The 19,802-nt window shown below is 47.7% G+C and overlaps 1 protein-coding gene across 1 annotated transcript in view; it reads left to right on the forward strand.

Annotated features, from left to right (window-relative positions):
* Positions 1–19,802, forward strand: part of LOC137432826 (uncharacterized) — a 398,393-nt gene that overhangs the window by 234,523 nt on the left and 144,068 nt on the right. Inside the window, exons 5-7 of the mRNA XM_078783985.1 lie at positions 5,504–5,770; positions 10,167–10,433; positions 18,787–19,053. Coding sequence (XP_078640111.1) covers positions 5,504–5,770; positions 10,167–10,433; positions 18,787–19,053 — 801 coding nt within the window. The remainder of the gene's footprint in view (positions 1–5,503; positions 5,771–10,166; positions 10,434–18,786; positions 19,054–19,802) is intronic.

Consider the following 19,802-nt stretch of genomic DNA (forward strand, 5'->3'; position numbering starts at 1 on the left):
ACATTGTGGTGGTTGTACTGCTTCTTAAAGCGGCCAAACAACCTCCTGCTAGCTTGTGAGATTCACATTGTGGTGGTTGTACTGCTTCTTAAAGCGGCAAAACCACCTCCTGCTAGCTTGTGAGCTTCACATTGTGGTGGTTGTACTGCTTCTTAAAGTGGCTAAACCACCTCCTGCTAGCTTGTGAGATTCACATTGTGGTGGTTGTACTGCTTCGTAAAGCGGCCAAACCACCTCCTGCTAGCTTGTGAGCTTCACATTGTGGTGGTTGTACTGCTTCTTAAAGTGGCCAAACCACCTCCTGCTAGCTTGTGAGCTTCACATTGTGGTGGTTGTACTGCTTCTTAAAGCGGCCAAACCACCTCCTGCTAGCTTGTGAGCTTCACATTGTGGTGGTTGTACTGCTTCTTAAAGCGGCCAAACCACCTCCTGCTAGCTTGTGAGTTTCACATTGTGGTGGTTGTACTGCTTCTTAAAGCGGCCAACCCATCTCCTGCTCGCTTGTGAGCTTCACATTGTGGAGGTTGTATGGCTTCTTGAAGTGGCCAAACCATCTCCTGCTAGCTTGTGAGCTTCACATTGTGGAGGTTGTATGGCTTCTTAATGCGGCCAAACCATCTCCTGCTAGCTTGTGAGCTTCACATTGTGGAGGTTGTATGGCTTCTTGAAGTGGCCAAACCACCTCCTGCTAGCTTGTGAGCTTCACATTGTGGTGGTTGTACTGCTTCTTAAAGCGGCCAAACCACCTCCTGCTAGCTTGTGAGTTTCACATTGTGGTGGTTGTACTGCTTCTTAAAGCGGCCAACCCATCTCCTGCTCGCTTGTGAGCTTCACATTGTGGAGGTTGTATGGCTTCTTGAAGTGGCCAAACCATCTCCTGCTAGCTTGTGAGCTTCACATTGTGGAGGTTGTATGGCTTCTTAATGCGGCCAAACCATCTCCTGCTAGCTTGTGAGCTTCACATTGTGGAGGTTGTATGGCTTCTTAAAGCGGCCAAACCATCTCCTGCAAGCTTGTGAGCTTCACATTGTGGAGGTTGTATGGCTTCTTAAAGCGGCCAAACCATCTCCTGCTAGCTTGTGAGCTTAACATTGTGGAGGTTGTATGGCTTCTTAAAGCGGCCAAACCATCTCCTGCTAGCTTGTGAGCTTCACATTGTGGAGGTTGTATGGCTTCTTAAAGTGGTCAAACCACCTCCTGCTAGCTTGTGAGCTTCACATTGTGGAGGTTGTATGGCTTCTTAAAGCGGCCAAACCATCTCCTGCAAGCTTGTGAGCTTCACATTGTGGAGGTTGTATGGCTTCTTAAAGCGGTCAAACCACCTCCTGCTAGCTTGTGAGCTTCACATTGTGGAGGTTGTATGGCTTCTTAAAGCGGCCAAACCATCTCCTGCAAGCTTGTGAGCTTCACATTGTGGAGGTTGTATGGCTTCTTAAAGCGGCCAAACCATCTCCTGCTAGCTTGTGAGCTTCACATTGTGGAGGTTGTATGGCTTCTTAAAGCGGCCAAACCATCTCCTGCAAGCTTGTGAGCTTCACATTGTGGAGGTTGTATGGCTTCTTAAAGCGGCCAAACCATCTCCTGCAAGCTTGTGAGCTTCACATTGTGGTGGTTGTACTGCTTCTTAAAGCGGTCAAACCATCTCCTGCTAGCTTGTGAGCTTCACATTGTGGAGGTTGTACTGCTTCTTAAAGCGGTCAAACCACCTCCTGCTAGCTTGTGAGGTTCACATTGTGGAGGTTGTACTGCTTCTTAAAGCAGTCAAACCACCTCCTGCTAGCTTGTGAGCTTCACATTGTGGTGGTTGTACTGCTTCTTAAAGTGGTCAAACCATCTCCTGCTAGCTTGTGAGCTTCACATCGTGGAGGTTGTACTGCTTCTTGAAGCGGTCAAACCACCTCCTGCTAGCTTGTGAGCTTCACATTTTGGAGGTTGTACTGCTTCTTAAAGCGGTCAAACCACCTCCTGCTAGCTTGTGAGGTTCACATTGTGGAGGTTGTACTGCTTCTTAAAGTGGTCAAACCATCTCCTGCTGGCTTGTGAGCTTCACATTGTGGAGGTTGTACTGCTTCTTGAAGCGGTCAAACCACCTCCTGCTAGCTTGTGAGGTTCACATTGTGGAGGTTGTACTGCTTCTTGAAGCGGTCAAACCACCTCCTGCTAGCTTGTGAGCTTCACATTTTGGAGGTTGTACTGCTTCTTAAAGCGGTCAAACCACCTCCTGCTAGCTTGTGAGGTTCACATTGTGGAGGTTGTATGGCTTCTTAAAGCGGCCAAACCATCTCCTGCAAGCTTGTGAGCTTCACATTGTGGAGGTTGTACTGCTTCTTAAAGCGGCCAAACCACCTCCTGCTAGCTTGTGAGTTTCACATTGTGGTGGTTGTACTGCTTCTTAAAGCGGCCAACCCATCTCCTGCTCGCTTGTGAGCTTCACATTGTGGAGGTTGTATGGCTTCTTGAAGTGGCCAAACCATCTCCTGCTAGCTTGTGAGCTTCACATTGTGGAGGTTGTATGGCTTCTTAATGCGGCCAAACCATCTCCTGCTCGCTTGTGAGCTTCACATTGTGGAGGTTGTATGGCTTCTTAAAGCGGCCAAACCATCTCCTGCAAGCTTGTGAGCTTCACATTGTGGAGGTTGTATGGCTTCTTAAAGCGGCCAAACCATCTCCTGCAAGCTTGTGAGCTTCACATTGTGGAGGTTGTATGGCTTCTTAAAGCGCCCAAACCATCTCCTGCTAGCTTGTGAGCTTCACATTGTGGAGGTTGTATGGCTTCTTAAAGCGGCCAAACCATCTCCTGCAAGCTTGTGAGCATCACATTGTGGAGGTTGTATGGCTTCTTAAAGCGGCCAAACCATCTCCTGCTAGCTTGTGAGCTTCACATTGTGGAGGTTGTATGGCTTCTTGAAGCGGTCAAACCACCTCCTGCTAGCTTGTGAGCTTCACATTGTGGAGGTTGTATGGCTTCTTAAAGCGGTCAAACCACCTCCTGCTAGCTTGTGAGCTTCACATTGTGGAGGTTGTATGGCTTCTTAAAGCGGCCAAACCATCTCCTGCTCGCTTGTGAGCTTCACATTGTGGAGGTTGTATGGCTTCTTAAAGCGGTCAAACCACCTCCTGCTGGCTTGTGAGCTTCACATTGTGGTGGTTGTACTGTTTCTTAATGCGGTCAAACCACCTCCTGCTAGCTTGTGAGCTTCACATTGTGGTGGTTGTACTGCTTCTTAAAGCGGCCAAACCATCTCCTGCTCGCTTGTGAGCTTCACATTGTGGAGGTTGTATGGCTTCTTGAAGCGGCCAAACCATCTCCTGCTAGCTTGTGGGCTTCACATTGTGGAGGTTGTATGGCTTCTTAAAGCGGCCAAAGCATCTCCTGCTAGCTTGAGCTTCACATTGTGGAGGTTGTATGGCTTCTTAAAGCGGCCAAACCATCTCCTGCAAGCTTGTGAGCTTCACATTGTGGAGGTTGTATGGCTTCTTAAAGCGGCCAAACCATCTCCTGCTAGCTTGTGAGCTTCACATTGTGGAGGTTGTATGGCTTCTTAAAGCGGCCAAACCATCTCCTGCTAGCTTGTGAGCTTCACATTGTGGAGGTTGTATGGCTTCTTAAAGCGGTCAAACCACCTCCTGCTAGCTTGTGAGCTTCACATTGTGGAGGTTGTATGGCTTCTTAAAGCGGCCAAACCATCTCCTGCAAGCTTGTGAGCTTCACATTGTGGAGGTTGTATGGCTTCTTAAAGCGGCCAAACCATCTCCTGCTAGCTTGTGAGCTTCACATTGTGGAGGTTGTATGGCTTCTTAAAGCGGCCAAACCATCTCCTGCTAGCTTGTGAGCTTCACATTGTGGTGGTTGTACTGCTTCTTAAAGCGGCCAAACCATCTCCTGCTAGCTTGTGAGCTTCACATTGTGGTGGTTGTACTGCTTCTTAAAGCGGCCAAACCACCTCCTGCTAGCTTGTGAGCTTCACATTGTGGTGGTTGTACTGCTTCTTAAAGCGGCCAAACCATCTCCTGCTAGCTTGTGAGCGTCACATTGTGGTGGTTGTACTGCTTCTTGAAGGGGTCAAACCATCTCCTGCTAGCTTGTGAGCTTCACATTGTGGTGGTTGTACTGCTTCTTAAAGCGGCCAAACCATCTCCTGCTAGCTTGTGAGCTTCACATTGTGGTGGTTGTACTGCTTCTTAAAGGGGTCAAACCATCTCCTGCTAACATGTGAGCTTCACATTGTGGAGGTTGTATGGCTTCTTAAAGCGGCCAAACCATCTCCTGCTAGCTTGTGAGTTTCACATTGTGGAGGTTGTATGGCTTCTTAAAGCGGTCAAACCACCTCCTGCTAGCTTGTGAGCTTCACATTGTCGTGGTTGTACTGCTTCCTAAAGTGGTCAAACCACCTCCTGCTAGCATGTGAGCTTCACATTGTGGAGGTTGAACTGCTTCTTAAAGCGGTCAAACCACCTCCTGCTAGCTTGTGAGCTTCACATTGTGGAGGTTGTACTGCTGCTTGAAGCGGCCAAACCACGTCCTGCTAGCTTGCGAGATTGACATTGTGGAGGTTGTACTGCTTCTTGAAGCGGTCAAACCACGTCCTGCTAGCTTGCGAGATTCACATTGTGGAGGTTGTACTGCTGCTTGAAGCGGCCAAACCACCTCCTGCTAGCTTGTGAGCTTCACATTGTGGAGGTTGTACTGCTTCTTGAAGCGGTCAAACCACGTCCTGCTAGCTTGCGAGATTGACATTGTGGAGGTTGTACTGCTTCTTGAAGCGGTCAAACCACGTCCTGCTAGCTTGTGAGCTTCACATTGTGGAGGTTGAACTGCTTCTTAAAGCGGTCAAACCACCTCCTGCTAGCTTGTGAGCTTCACATTGTGGAGGTTGTACTGCTGCTTGAAGCGGCCAAACCACGTCCTGCTAGCTTGCGAGATTGACATTGTGGAGGTTGTACTGCTTCTTGAAGCGGTCAAACCACGTCCTGCTAGCTTGCGAGATTCACATTGTGGAGGTTGTACTGCTGCTTGAAGCGGCCAAACCACCTCCTGCTAGCTTGTGAGCTTCACATTGTGGAGGTTGTACTGCTTCTTGAAGCGGTCAAACCACGTCCTGCTAGCTTGCGAGATTGACATTGTGGAGGTTGTACTGCTTCTTGAAGCGGTCAAACCACGTCCTGCTAGCTTGCGAGATTCACATTGTGGAGGTTGAACTGCTTCTTAAAGCGGTCAAACCACCTCCTGCTAGCTTGTGAGCTTCACATTGTGGAGGTTGTACTGCTTCTTGAAGCGGTCAAACCACGTCCTGCTAGCTTGCGAGATTGACATTGTGGAGGTTGTACTGCTTCTTGAAGCGGTCAAACCACGTCCTGCTAGCTTGTGAGCTTCACATTGTGGTGGTTGTAGTCAAGGTGAACGAAAAACTGAACCATTGACGTCATTACCAGAAGTAGTTTTCACAGATATTAGTTTTCTATTCTTCATAAACATTTTACCGTTTTCTCTCTCCCTGCACAGATCGCCCAACTTCCCGGTTCGTACCTGAGATTCCCGTGGATGGTGAAACCGTTACCTTCTCTTGTGCCGTTCAGAGCCATTTTAACCTCCATCTCTCTGCACGATGTTCGGGAATTGGAACAAAAGAGGTTCAAAGAGATGGAGAACGAACAACTGCGAACCTTGTATTCACAGCTTCCACCTCAAACAACGGAGCATCATGTTACTGTGACATGGAATTTGGCGGGAAAATCTTCAAATCAGGAACAAGGACCCTGGATGTACAATGTGAGTAACACACACACGTTTATTCCTTGTTCAGAGCCCGTCCCTGATGTTTATCACCTTGTCATGGATACAAACATCGATTAGATGGAATGATTCATGGATGTTGTTTGTTTGACATGAACCTCACCCTGTAAATCAAACACCTTCTGCACAAACTCAGCAGTTTCAGAAACTCTTCTTGTTAAACTATTCATGGCATTCTTACCTTTGGAAATAAAAAGAGGAAGAAGAACCATTTTCACCTTTAACTGTAAAAATTCTTGCTTCGGTTCGAATCTCGGCCCAACTACAAACTGCCATTCTGGTGTAATACGGCAGGGTGATTAATCAATGTGTGTGCCGTCTCACGGATGGACGTTAAGCCGGATGGCCTGCTTTGTCTTATTTGGTCGAACGTCAAGCTTGGCCAGTCAGTTCGTGAAAGGCTTCGGCCAAATTTCCTTCAGCCAGCCTCAGAAGGTGGGAATAATTATAGCTGTGAAGGAATAACAACAGGGGGATAAAATCAATATTTCACACTCACCTTTACATGGATATTAAAAAATGAAACATAGGGACAATCCCCCTGGCGCTCACCTGGTGGAATAAACAGTATCCTGCACTGACTAAAGGTATTTTAAACCAATTTTAATGGTTTCTAGAAGAGAGGGCAGCATGTGGAATCATACTATCATAATCATAATACTTTAAACAAACAAACACAAAAAAATACCTATTTTGGGGGGCAACCCCTCCCCCCCCCCCCCCCCCCCTCCGTACCCCACCTCTATACCTCCTCAGGCCCTAATTTTTGAAATGCCTTGAACGAACATTGGTACATCACGGGTGATGAAGGTTGTGGTGAGGGTTCATTGAAATTGTGTATGTAGTTTGAGAGAAAAGAGCAAATACCTATTTTGGGGGGCAACCCCCCCAGTAGACACCTAACAGCTCGCTTTTTTTTTAATGCTGTGAACTTTGGTACCAACACGGGTGATTAAGGTTGTGGTCAAGTTTCATTAGAATTGTGTGTGTATATTGTGAGAAAAAAATCAAATACCTATTTTGGGGTACAACCTTCCCCCCCCCCCCCCCCCCCCCCATACATCCCCTCAGGACCCGATTATAGCATCTGACTCAACATTTAGTTTTGTGCACTCATTGTCCCTTCTCCCATATCTTCCTCAAACATCAGAAAAGGGATTTCCCTCTGAGAGTGCTTCAGGCCTGGCACCATCTTTTTGAGCATTTTATTGTGCTACATTTTATTCAGCCTTGTGCTATTCGGTATTCAGCATTGAAGACCTGCTCTGGCAGATAGCACTTCTCCTCAATCAGCGGTGCGACTTGAGTGGAGAAAGTTGCAGCTGCTTCATAATCTGCTGAGGCACACTAGCATGTGAGGTTCACATTGTGGAGGTTGTATTGCTTATTGAAGCAGTCAAACCATCTCCTGCTAGCTTGTGAGCTTCACATTGTGGAGGTTGAACTGCTTCTTAAAGCGGTCAAACCACCTCCTGCTAGCTTGTGAGCTTCACATTGTGGAGGTTGTATGGCTTCTTAAAGCGGTCAAACCACCTCCTGCTAGCTTGTGAGCTTCACATTGTGGAGGTTGTATGGCTTCTTAAAGCGGCCAAACCATCTCCTGCAAGCTTGTGAGCTTCACATTGTGGAGGTTGTATGGCTTCTTAAAGCACCCAAACCATCTCCTGCTAGCTTGTGAGCTTCACATTGTGGAGGTTGTATGGCTTCTTAAAGCGGCCAAACCATCTCCTGCAAGCTTGTGAGCATCACATTGTGGAGGTTGTATGGCTTCTTAAAGCGGCCAAACCATCTCCTGCTAGCTTGTGAGCTTCACATTGTGGAGGTTGTATGGCTTCTTAAAGCGGCCAAACCATCTCCTGCTAGCTTGTGAGCTTCACATTGTGGAGGTTGTATGGCTTCTTAAAGCGGCCAAACCATCTCCTGCAAGCTTGTGAGCTTCACATTGTGGAGGTTGTATGGCTTCTTAAAGCGGCCAAACCATCTCCTGCAAGCTTGTGAGCTTCACATTGTGGAGGTTGTATGGCTTCTTAAAGCGGCCAAACCATCTCCTGCTTGCTTGTGAGCTTCACATTGTGGAGGTTGTATGGCTTCTTAAAGCGGCCAAACCATCTCCTGCAAGCTTGTGAGCTTCACATTGTGGAGGTTGTATGGCTTCTTAAAGCGGCCAAACCATCTCCTGCTAGCTTGTGAGCTTCATATTGTGGAGGTTGTATGGCTTCTTAAAGCGGCCAAACCATCTCATGCAAGCTTGTGAGCTTCACATTGTGGAGGTTGTATGGCTTCTTAAAGCGGCCAAACCATCTCCTGCTAGCTTGTGAGCTTCAAATTGTGGAGGTTGTATGGCTTCTTAAAGCGGCCAAACCATCTCCTGCTAGCTTGTGAGCTTCACATTGTGGAGGTTGTATGGCTTCTTAAAGCGGTCAAACCACCTCCTGCTGGCTTGTGAGCTTCACATTGTGGTGGTTGTACTGCTTCTTAAAATGGTCAAACCACCTCCTGCTAGCTTGTGAGCTTCACATTGTGGAGGTTGTATGGCTTCTTAAAGCGGCCAAACCATCTCCTGCTAGCTTGTGAGCTTCACATTGTGGAGGTTGTATGGCTTCTTAAAGCGGTCAAACCACCTCCTGCTAGCTTGTGAGCTTCACATTGTGGAGGTTGTATGGCTTCTTAAAGCGGCCAAACCACCTCCTGCTAGCTTGTGAGCTTCACATTGTGGAGGTTGTATGGCTTCTTAAAGCGGTCAAACCACCTCCTGCTAGCATGTGAGCTTCACATTGTGGAGGTTGTACTGCTTCTTAAAGCGGTCAAACCACCTCCTGCTAGCTTGTAAGCTTCATATTGTGGTGGTTGTACTGCTTCTTAAAGCGGCCAAACCACCTCCTGCTAGCTTGTGAGCTTCACATTGTGGAGGTTGTACTGCTTCTTAAAGCGGCCAAACCACATCCTGCTAGCATGTGAGCTTCACATTGTGGAGGTTGTACTGCTTCTTAAAGGGGTCAAACCACCTCCTGCTAGCTTGTGAGCTTCACATTGTGGTGGTTGTACTGCTTCTTAAAGCGGCCAAACCACCTCCTGCTAGCTTGTGAGCTTCACATTGTGGTGGTTGTACTGCTTCTTAAAGGGGTCAAACCACCTCCTGCTCGCTTGTGAGCTTCACATTGTGGAGGTTGTACTGCCTCTTAAAGGGGTCAAACCACCTCCTGCTAGCTTGTGAGCTTCACATTGTGGTGGTTGTACTGCTTCGTAAAGGGGTCAAACCACCTCCTGCTAGCTTGTCAGCTTCACATTGTGGTGGTTGTACTGCTTCTTAAAGGGGTCAAACCACCTCCTGCTTGCTTGTGAGCTTCACATTGTGGTGGTTGTACTGCTTCTTAAAGCGGCCAAACCACCTCCTGCTAGCTTGTGAGCTTTACATTGTGGTGGTTGTACTGCTTCTTAAAGCGGCCAAACCATCTCCTGCTAGCTTGTGAGCTTCACATTGTGGTGGTTGTACTGCTTCTTAAAGCGGCCAAACCACCTCCTGCTAGCTTGTGAGTTTCACATTGTGGTGGTTGTACTGCTTCTTAAAGCGGCCAACCCATCTCCTGCTTGCTTGTGAGCTTCACATTGTGGTGGTTGTACTGCTTCTTAAAGCGGCCAAACCACCTCCTGCTAGCTTGTGAGTTTCACATTGTGGTGGTTGTACTGCTTCTTAAAGCGGCCAACCCATCTCCTGCTAGCTTGTGAGCTTCACATTGTGGTGGTTGTACTGCTTCTTAAAGCGGCCAAACCATCTCCTGCTCGCTTGTGAGCTTCACATTGTGGAGGTTGTATGGCTTCTTAAAGCGGCCAAACCACCTCCTGCTAGCTTGTGAGCTTCACATTGTGGAGGTTGTATGGCTTCTTAAAGCGGCCAAACCACCTCCTGCTAGCTTGTGAGCTTCACATTGTGGAGGTTGTATGGCTTCTTAATGCGGCCAAACCATCTCCTGCAAGCTTGTGAGCTTCACATTGTGGAGGTTGTATGGCTTCTTAAAGCGGCCAACCCATCTCCTGCTCGCTTGTGAGCTTCACATTGTGGAGGTTGTATGGCTTCTTAAAGCGGCCAACCCATCTCCTGCTCGCTTGTGAGCTTCACATTGTGGAGGTTGTATGGCTTCTTAAAGCGGCCAAACCACCTCCTGCTAGCTTGTGAGCTTCACATTGTGGAGGTTGTATGGCTTCTTAATGCGGCCAAACCATCTCCTGCAAGCTTGTGAGCTTCACATTGTGGAGGTTGTAGTCAAGGTGAACGAAAAATTGAACCATTGACGTCATTACCAGAAGTAGTTTTCACAGATATTAGTTTTCTATTCTTCATAAACATTTTACCGTTTTCTCTCTCCTTGCACAGATCTCCCAACCTCCCGGTTCGTACCAGAGATTCCCGTGGATGGTGAAACCGTTACCTTCTCTTGTGCCGTTCAGAGCCATTTTAACCTCCATCTCTCTGCACGATGTTCGGCAATGGGAACAAAAGAGGTTCAAAGAGATGGAGAACGAACAACTGCGAACCTTGTATTCACAACTTCCACCTCAAACAACGGAGCATCATGTTACTGTTACATGGAATTTGGCCGGAAAATCTTCAAATCAGAAACAAGAACCCTGGATGTACAATGTGAGTAACACACACACGTTTATTCCTTGTTCAGAGCCCGTCCCTGATGTTTATCACCTTGTCATGGATACAAACATCGATTAGATGGAATGATTCATGGATGTTGTTTGTTTGACATGAACCTCACCCTGTAAATCAAACACCTTCTGCACAAACTCAGCAGTTTCAGAAACTCTTCTTGTTAAACTATTCATGGCATTCTTACCTTTGGAAATAAAAAGAGGAAGAAGAACCATTTTCACCTTTAACTGTAAAAATTCTTGCTTCGGTTCGAATCTCGGCCCAACTACAAACTGCCATTCTGGTGTAATTAGGCAGGGTGATTAATCAATGTGTGTGCCGTCTCACGGATGGACGTTAAGCCGGATGGCCTGCTTTATCTTATTTGGTCGAACGTTGTAACGTATTATTCTGACTTGTATTTGCATTGTTGTTGTGGTTTATCGGACGCGCTTATTCGTCAGACACGAGTGAATCATCACCGCGTCAATAAACGCGCTTTCCGCTTCCGGCACGATGGAGTCTGCTTGAGTTCGTTACATGGTGTCAGGAGTTCGTTACATGGTGTCAGAAGTTCGTTGATATTCACGCCATAAGCCGCCATTCGTCTCCATAAATATGGCATCTCCGAACTTTGAGTTTGATCATCCCTCGATCGACTGGGAGAGTCTGGATCTTTATCAGGAGTTTTGCCGGTTCAGAAATCACGTCAGTTTTGTCTTGTCAGGGCCGCTCGCAGACATAACGAAGCCTCGTCAAGCAGGATGGCTCGGAACGTGGATCGGCGAACAAGGTCGTCAAATCTACCAAACTCTATCTTGGGAGGAAGGAGAGAAAGACGACCCGCAGGAAGTGCTGAACAAATTCCAGAACTATGTGCAGCCCAGAAAGAACAAAAGAGTTGCCAGACACCGACTGAAACAAAGGCGCCAGCGGAGTGGTGAGTCTTTTGATCATTTCATAAAAGATCTGAGGATAATTCTCATGGATTGCGATTACCAAGACCCAGACGACATAATCGTCGATTGCATCATTGATGGCAGCCATGATAAGAGGGTCCAAGAGAAATTACTCGATAGGGGTGAGGAGCTCTCACTAGCTAAAGCTATAGAAATTGGCCAACAGCTAGAGCTCTCGCAGAAACATATGAGAATAGTCCGAGATGAAGATGCTCTCATCTCAGCCCTCAGATCTGAAAACGAACGAACTCAGCACCAGACTCAACGTTGTAAGAGCAAGCCTGATAGGCATACACAAGCCACCGAGCTGTTCAAAGCTGAGAATCGGTTTCGGAATGACGGTCCCTGCAGCAAATGTGGCCAGTCAGTGCACAGGCAAGCCAAGTGTCCAGCAATTAATTCTAGCTGCTCCTACTGCAAGAAGCCTGGTCACTGGTTTGCGGCGTGTCGGAAGAGACTGCGCGACCTAAAGTCCCTTGATGAGGAGACCAGTCTAGATCATGTAGATCTTCCTCAAGAACTCGTCAAGGAATCTGAAATTTTAAGGATCTCCGCTCTACAACCAAGCATCAATACGGCTACTCATGACAAGTGGGCACAGACCGTCACGTTGCTGGGTCAGCCGACTCGGTTCCGGATTGACACGGGTGCAAGGTGCAACACACTAACACTCAACGACTACCAGTTAGTCCAGCACCTCGCAGGCGATCTACAATCGTCGCATAAAGTTCTTAGAACATACTCGAACCATACTATCCATCCTGTCGGTACCGTGACACTCCCTCTCTCTCACAAAAACAAGACCGTTAGAGCCAGTTTTGAGGTCATTGACCTCGATCAGGAGAATGTAATGTCAGGCGCTACCTCGGAAGCCCTAGGCCTCATTGTCAAGCTCGATAAGTTGTCTCTTGTTCAGCCTCTAGTCAATGTGTCTCAGGAAGCAGTAATCTCTGAGTTTCCAGAAGTTGCCAAGACAACTGGAACTCTTCCCGGAACTTATCGGATCAAGCTTGTAGAAGGGTCACAGGGAGTAGTTCACGCTCCTCGCAGACAGCCTGCAGCATTGAGAGAGCAAATAGTTGACAAGCTACAAGAGATGGTCACCGAAGGTCACATCGCGAAGGTAGAACGACCGACTGAGTGGGTGAGTTCCATGGTAGTAGCTCTTCGCAACGGCAAAGTCCGCATCTGTATAGACCCCAAAGACTTAAACAAGTGCACAAAACGTGAGCACTACCCAATGAGAACTGTTCAGGAAGTTTTAGCTCAAATCCCTGGAGCCAAAGTATTTTCTGTGCTTGACGCCCGCAGTGGGTTCATGCAAATTCGCCTTGACGAGCCTTCTTCATTCTTGACCACGTTCAATACACCTGTAGGGAGATACTGCTGGCTGCGTCTCCCTTATGGATTGAGGTGCTCGCCGGAGATATTCCAGCGAATCATGGACCAGATGCTAGAAGGGATAGAATGGGCAACAGCGGTAATGGATGACATTTTAGTTGCTGGTCGTGACATCACCCACCACGACTGTGTACTGAAGCGAGTTATGCAACGAGCTACAAGTTATAACCTGCAACTAAACTTCCGAAAATGCCTCATCCGGCGAACCTCAGTCCCTTATGTAGGCCACCTGCTTACTGCAGAAGGAGTGCTACCAGATCCATTCAAGACGAAGGCAGTTGAGAAAATGCCACGTCCAACAGACAAACAAGGCGTCAAGCGTTTCCTTGGATTCGTTCAGTATTTAGGGAAGTTTATCCCCAACCTAAGTGACACAAGCAAGCCTCTCCGTGATCTCTGCAAGGCGGACGTGGAGTTCTCCTGGCAGTCAGCTCAGGAGCTGTCCTTCAAGAAGCTGAAGCAAGCATGTATTTCGGCCCCGGTCCTTCAGTACTACGATGTAAGTCAGCCAGTTGAAATACAAGCCGATGCCAGCCAAAACGCTGTAGGAGCCTGTTTGCTCCAGAATGGCAACCCTATAGCGTTCACATCACGCAGTATGACCGATACTGAGTGTCGCTACGCTATGATTGAGAAGGAAATGCTCTCAATCGTCCATGCAACAGAAGCATTTCACTACTATATCTTTGGAAAATCAGTAGTGGTATATAATGACCATAAACCCCTTGAGGAAATCTTCAAGAAGCCTCTCCTATCTTCTCCCATGCGTTTACAGCGTATGTTGCTCAAGCTTCAACGGTATGACTTGGAGGTTAACTACTGCCGTGGTTCTGAGATGGTGCTCCCCGACACATTGTCCCGTGCACCTCTACCGGACACCGACTCAGAAGCTGGGAAAGACCTTGAGCCTGTGAACATGTTCCAGTTCCTTGCGATCACGAGTGGGAAATACCTCGAAATCCAGGAAGCTACTCTGAGTCAAATGAGCCTTCTCTGCGGTGTCATTGCAAGTGGATGGCCTGACTCCCGAAAGGAAGTCCCAGCACAGGTCCGTCCGTACTTTGACTCCAGAACGCAATTGGCAGTCTCAGACAGTGTTGTCTACAAAGGCATGCGCCTTGTCATCCCGCCAAGCCTCAGACCCAGAATGCTGAGCTTGATTCATGAATCGCACCTCGGAGTGAACAAGTGTAAGCAGCGTGCTCGCGAGGTCATGTATTGGCCCTCAATGAACTCTGACATCGAAGAAACTGTACGGAATTGTTGCAAGTGTGCAGAGTATCAAAGCGCTCAGCAACGGGAGCCTCTCTTGCCGACTTACACGCCTGATCTTCCATTCATCGAAGTTGGAAGCGACGTTTTTGACTTCGAATCAAAGCAGTATTTGCTCACGGTCGATTATTACTCCAAGTTTGTGGAGGTGGATTGCCTCAAGGACATTACAGCTCGCTCTGTAATCGAAGCTCTCAAGCAGCAGTTTTGTCGACATGGTATTCCAGAGAAGCTGCGAAGTGATTCCGGAAGTCAGTACACGTCAGAGGAATTTTCTCAGTTTTGCAAAGAATATGGCATAACTCACGACATTGTGTCCCCCAAGCACCAACGTGCCAATGGAGAGGCAGAAAGAGCGATCCAGACAGTGAAAAGGCTCTGGAAGAAGTCAGCAGATAAGTACTTAGCCCTGCTAGACTACCGCACCACTCCACTTGAAGGAATAAACTTGTCCCCGGCTCAGCTCCTAATGGGAAGACGCCCCAGAAACACACTGCCTTGCAACCGCACTCTTCTCATGCCTGCGCGGTATGACCATCACCTTGTGAGATCACGCCTTGACACACAGAAGGAGAAACAAAAATACTATCATGACAAGCCATCTATGTCAGATTTGCCACCGCTCCAGCCGGGAGACAGTGTTAGGATGTTGCCAAACCCGGAGGCCAGGCATTGGATTCCGGCTGTAGTTGAGGCGCGCCACAACAGCCCCCGGTCATATTTGCTGAGGACCCCAAACAATGTGTACCGGCGTAACAGGCTCCATCTCCGCAGAGTGCCTCATTCAGCCAATGTTGGCCCGGTGGGAAGTCAGCCACTCTCTCGCTTTTACTCTTCCCAGGACATGAGGGACTTCCCTGATCCCACCACTCAACAGGACACCCCAGTGGGGAACTGCTGCAAGTCCCCAAGTCCAAGTGAGCAAGCATCTGAATCCCAAAGTCTCCCAACAGTGTCATCGCCTCGAGCCACTGCATCTCCCAGAAATACCAAGTTCATCACAAGGAGCGGCAGAGCGGTTAACCCTCCCAGACGTCTGGATCTTTAAATTTAAATCAATTGATTCACGTGATCTGAATGTGATGCTGTTTGTTAATCTAGAAGAGAGGGCAGCATGTGGAATCATACTATCATAATCATAAGACTTTAAGCAAACAAACACAAAAAAATACCTATTTTGGGGGGCAACCCCTCCCCCCCCCCCCCCCCCCGTACCCCACCCCTATACCTCCTCAGGCCCTAATTTTTGAAATGCCTTGAACGAACATTGGTACATCACGGGTGATGAAGGTTGTGGTGAGGTTTCATTGAAATTGTGTATGTAGTTTGAGAGAAAAGAGCAAATACCTATTTTGGGGGGCAACCCCCCCAGTAGACACCTAACAGCTCGCTTTTTTTTTAATGCTGTGAACTTTGGTACCAACACGGGTGATTAAGGTTGTGGTCAAGTTTCATTAGAATTGTGTGTGTATATTGTGAGAAAAAAATCAAATACCTATTTTGGGGTACAACCTTCCCCCCCCCCCCCCCCCCCCATACATCCCCTCAGGGCCCGATTATAGCATCTGACTCAACATTTAGTTTTGTGCACTCATTGTCCCTTCTCCCATATCTTCCTCAAACATCAGAAAAGGGATTTCCCTCTGAGAGTGCTTCAGGCCTGGCACCATCTTTTTGAGCATTTAATGTGCTACATTTTATTCAGCCTTGTGCTATTCGGTATTCAGCATTGAAGACCTGCTCTGGCAGATAGCACTTCTCCTCAATCAGCGGTGCGACTTGAGTGGAGAAAGTTGCAGCTGCTTCATAATCTGCTGAGGCACACTAGCATGTGAGGTTCACATTGTGGAGGTTGTATTGCTTATTGAAGCAGTCAAACCATCTCCTGCTAGCTTGTGAGCTTCACATTGTGGAGGTTGAACTGCTTCTTAAAGCGGTCAAACCACCTCCTGCTAGCTTGTGAGCTTCACATTGTGGAGGTTGTATGGCTTCTTAAAGCGGTCAAACCACCTCCTGCTAGCTTGTGAGCTTCACATTGTGGAGGTTGTATGGCTTCTTAAAGCGGCCAAACCATCTCCTGCAAGCTTGTGAGCTTCACATTGTGGAGGTTGTATGGCTTCTTAAAGCACCCAAACCATCTCCTGCTAGCTTGTGAGCTTCACATTGTGGAGGTTGTATGGCTTCTTAAAGCGGCCAAACCATCTCCTGCAAGCTTGTGAGCATCACATTGTGGAGGTTGTATGGCTTCTTAAAGCGGCCAAACCATCTCCTGCTAGCTTGTGAGCTTCACATTGTGGAGGTTGTATGGCTTCTTAAAGCGGCCAAACCATCTCCTGCTAGCTTGTGAGCTTCACATTGTGGAGGTTGTATGGCTTCTTAAAGCGGCCAAACCATCTCCTGCAAGCTTGTGAGCTTCACATTGTGGAGGTTGTATGGCTTCTTAAAGCGGCCAAACCATCTCCTGCAAGCTTGTGAGCTTCACATTGTGGAGGTTGTATGGCTTCTTAAAGCGGCCAAACCATCTCCTGCTTGCTTGTGAGCTTCACATTGTGGAGGTTGTATGGCTTCTTAAAGCGGCCAAACCATCTCCTGCAAGCTTGTGAGCTTCACATTGTGGAGGTTGTATGGCTTCTTAAAGCGGCCAAACCATCTCCTGCTAGCTTGTGAGCTTCACATTGTGGAGGTTGTATGGCTTCTTAAAGCGGCCAAACCATCTCATGCAAGCTTGTGAGCTTCACATTGTGGAGGTTGTATGGCTTCTTAAAGCGGCCAAACCATCTCCTGCTAGCTTGTGAGCTTCAAATTGTGGAGGTTGTATGGCTTCTTAAAGCGGCCAAACCATCTCCTGCTAGCTTGTGAGCTTCACATTGTGGAGGTTGTATGGCTTCTTAAAGCGGTCAAACCACCTCCTGCTGGCTTGTGAGCTTCACATTGTGGTGGTTGTACTGCTTCTTAAAATGGTCAAACCACCTCCTGCTAGCTTGTGAGCTTCACATTGTGGAGGTTGTATGGCTTCTTAAAGCGGCCAAACCATCTCCTGCTAGCTTGTGAGCTTCACATTGTGGAGGTTGTATGGCTTCTTAAAGCGGTCAAACCACCTCCTGCTAGCTTGTGAGCTTCACATTGTGGAGGTTGTATGGCTTCTTAAAGCGGCCAAACCACCTCCTGCTAGCTTGTGAGCTTCACATTGTGGAGGTTGTATGGCTTCTTAAAGCGGTCAAACCACCTCCTGCTAGCATGTGAGCTTCACATTGTGGAGGTTGTACTGCTTCTTAAAGCGGTCAAACCACCTCCTGCTAGCTTGTAAGCTTCATATTGTGGTGGTTGTACTGCTTCTTAAAGCGGCCAAACCACCTCCTGCTAGCTTGTGAGCTTCACATTGTGGAGGTTGTACTGCTTCTTAAAGCGGCCAAACCACATCCTGCTAGCATGTGAGCTTCACATTGTGGAGGTTGTACTGCTTCTTAAAGGGGTCAAACCACCTCCTGCTAGCTTGTGAGCTTCACATTGTGGTGGTTGTACTGCTTCTTAAAGCGGCCAAACCACCTCCTGCTAGCTTGTGAGCTTCACATTGTGGTGGTTGTACTGCTTCTTAAAGGGGTCAAACCACCTCCTGCTCGCTTGTGAGCTTCACATTGTGGAGGTTGTACTGCCTCTTAAAGGGGTCAAACCACCTCCTGCTAGCTTGTGAGCTTCACATTGTGGTGGTTGTACTGCTTCGTAAAGGGGTCAAACCACCTCCTGCTAGCTTGTCAGCTTCACATTGTGGTGGTTGTACTGCTTCTTAAAGGGGTCAAACCACCTCCTGCTTGCTTGTGAGCTTCACATTGTGGTGGTTGTACTGCTTCTTAAAGCGGCCAAACCACCTCCTGCTAGCTTGTGAGCTTTACATTGTGGTGGTTGTACTGCTTCTTAAAGCGGCCAAACCATCTCCTGCTAGCTTGTGAGCTTCACATTGTGGTGGTTGTACTGCTTCTTAAAGCGGCCAAACCACCTCCTGCTAGCTTGTGAGTTTCACATTGTGGTGGTTGTACTGCTTCTTAAAGCGGCCAACCCATCTCCTGCTTGCTTGTGAGCTTCACATTGTGGTGGTTGTACTGCATCTTAAAGCGGCCAAACCACCTCCTGCTAGCTTGTGAGTTTCACATTGTGGTGGTTGTACTGCTTCTTAAAGCGGCCAACCCATCTCCTGCTAGCTTGTGAGCTTCACATTGTGGTGGTTGTACTGCTTCTTAAAGCGGCCAAACCATCTCCTGCTCGCTTGTGAGCTTCACATTGTGGAGGTTGTATGGCTTCTTAATGCGGCCAAACCATCTCCTGCAAGCTTGTGAGCTTCACATTGTGGAGGTTGTATGGCTTCTTAAAGCGGCCAACCCATCTCCTGCTCGCTTGTGAGCTTCACATTGTGGAGGTTGTATGGCTTCTTAAAGCGGCCAACCCATCTCCTGCTCGCTTGTGAGCTTCACATTGTGGAGGTTGTATGGCTTCTTAAAGCGGCCAAACCACCTCCTGCTAGCTTGTGAGCTTCACATTGTGGAGGTTGTATGGCTTCTTAATGCGGCCAAACCATCTCCTGCAAGCTTGTGAGCTTCACATTGTGGAGGTTGTAGTCAAGGTGAACGAAAAATTGAACCATTGACGTCATTACCAGAAGTAGTTTTCACAGATATTAGTTTTCTATTCTTCATAAACATTTTACCGTTTTCTCTCTCCTTGCACAGATCTCCCAACCTCCCGGTTCGTACCAGAGATTCCCGTGGATGGTGAAACCGTTACCTTCTCTTGTGCCGTTCAGAGCCATTTTAACCTCCATCTCTCTGCACGATGTTCGGCAATGGGAACAAAAGAGGTTCAAAGAGATGGAGAACGAACAACTGCGAACCTTGTATTCACAACTTCCACCTCAAACAACGGAGCATCATGTTACTGTTACATGGAATTTGGCCGGAAAATCTTCAAATCAGAAACAAGAACCCTGGATGTACAATGTGAGTAACACACACACGTTTATTCCTTGTTCAGAGCCCGTCCCTGATGTTTATCACCTTGTCATGGATACAAACATCGATTAGATGGAATGATTCATGGATGTTGTTTGTTTGACATGAACCTCACCCTGTAAATCAAACACCTTCTGCACAAACTCAGCAGTTTCAGAAACTCTTCTTGTTAAACTATTCATGGCATTCTTACCTTTGGAAATAAAAAGAGGAAGAAGAACCATTTTCACCTTTAACTGTAAAAATTCTTGCTTCGGTTCGAATCTCGGCCCAACTACAAACTGCCATTCTGGTGTAATTAGGCAGGGTGATTAATCAATGTGTGTGCCGTCTCACGGATGGACGTTAAGCCGGATGGCCTGCTTTATCTTATTTGGTCGAACGTTGTAACGTATTATTCTGACTTGTATTTGCATTGTTGTTGTGGTTTATCGGACGCGCTTATTCGTCAGACACGAGTGAATCATCACCGCGTCAATAAACGCGCTTTCCGCTTCCGGCACGATGGAGTCTGCTTGAGTTCGTTACATGGTGTCAGGAGTTCGTTACATGGTGTCAGAAGTTCGTTGATATTCACGCCATAAGCCGCCATTCGTCTCCATAAATATGGCATCTCCGAACTTTGAGTTTGATCATCCCTCGATCGACTGGGAGAGTCTGGATCTTTATCAGGAGTTTTGCCGGTTCAGAAATCACGTCAGTTTTGTCTTGTCAGGGCCGCTCGCAGACATAACGAA

This window comes from Myxine glutinosa, chromosome 8, assembly GCF_964187855.1.
Source record: "Myxine glutinosa chromosome 8, kmMyxGlut1.1, whole genome shotgun sequence".
Taxonomy (NCBI): Eukaryota; Metazoa; Chordata; class Myxini; order Myxiniformes; family Myxinidae; genus Myxine; species Myxine glutinosa.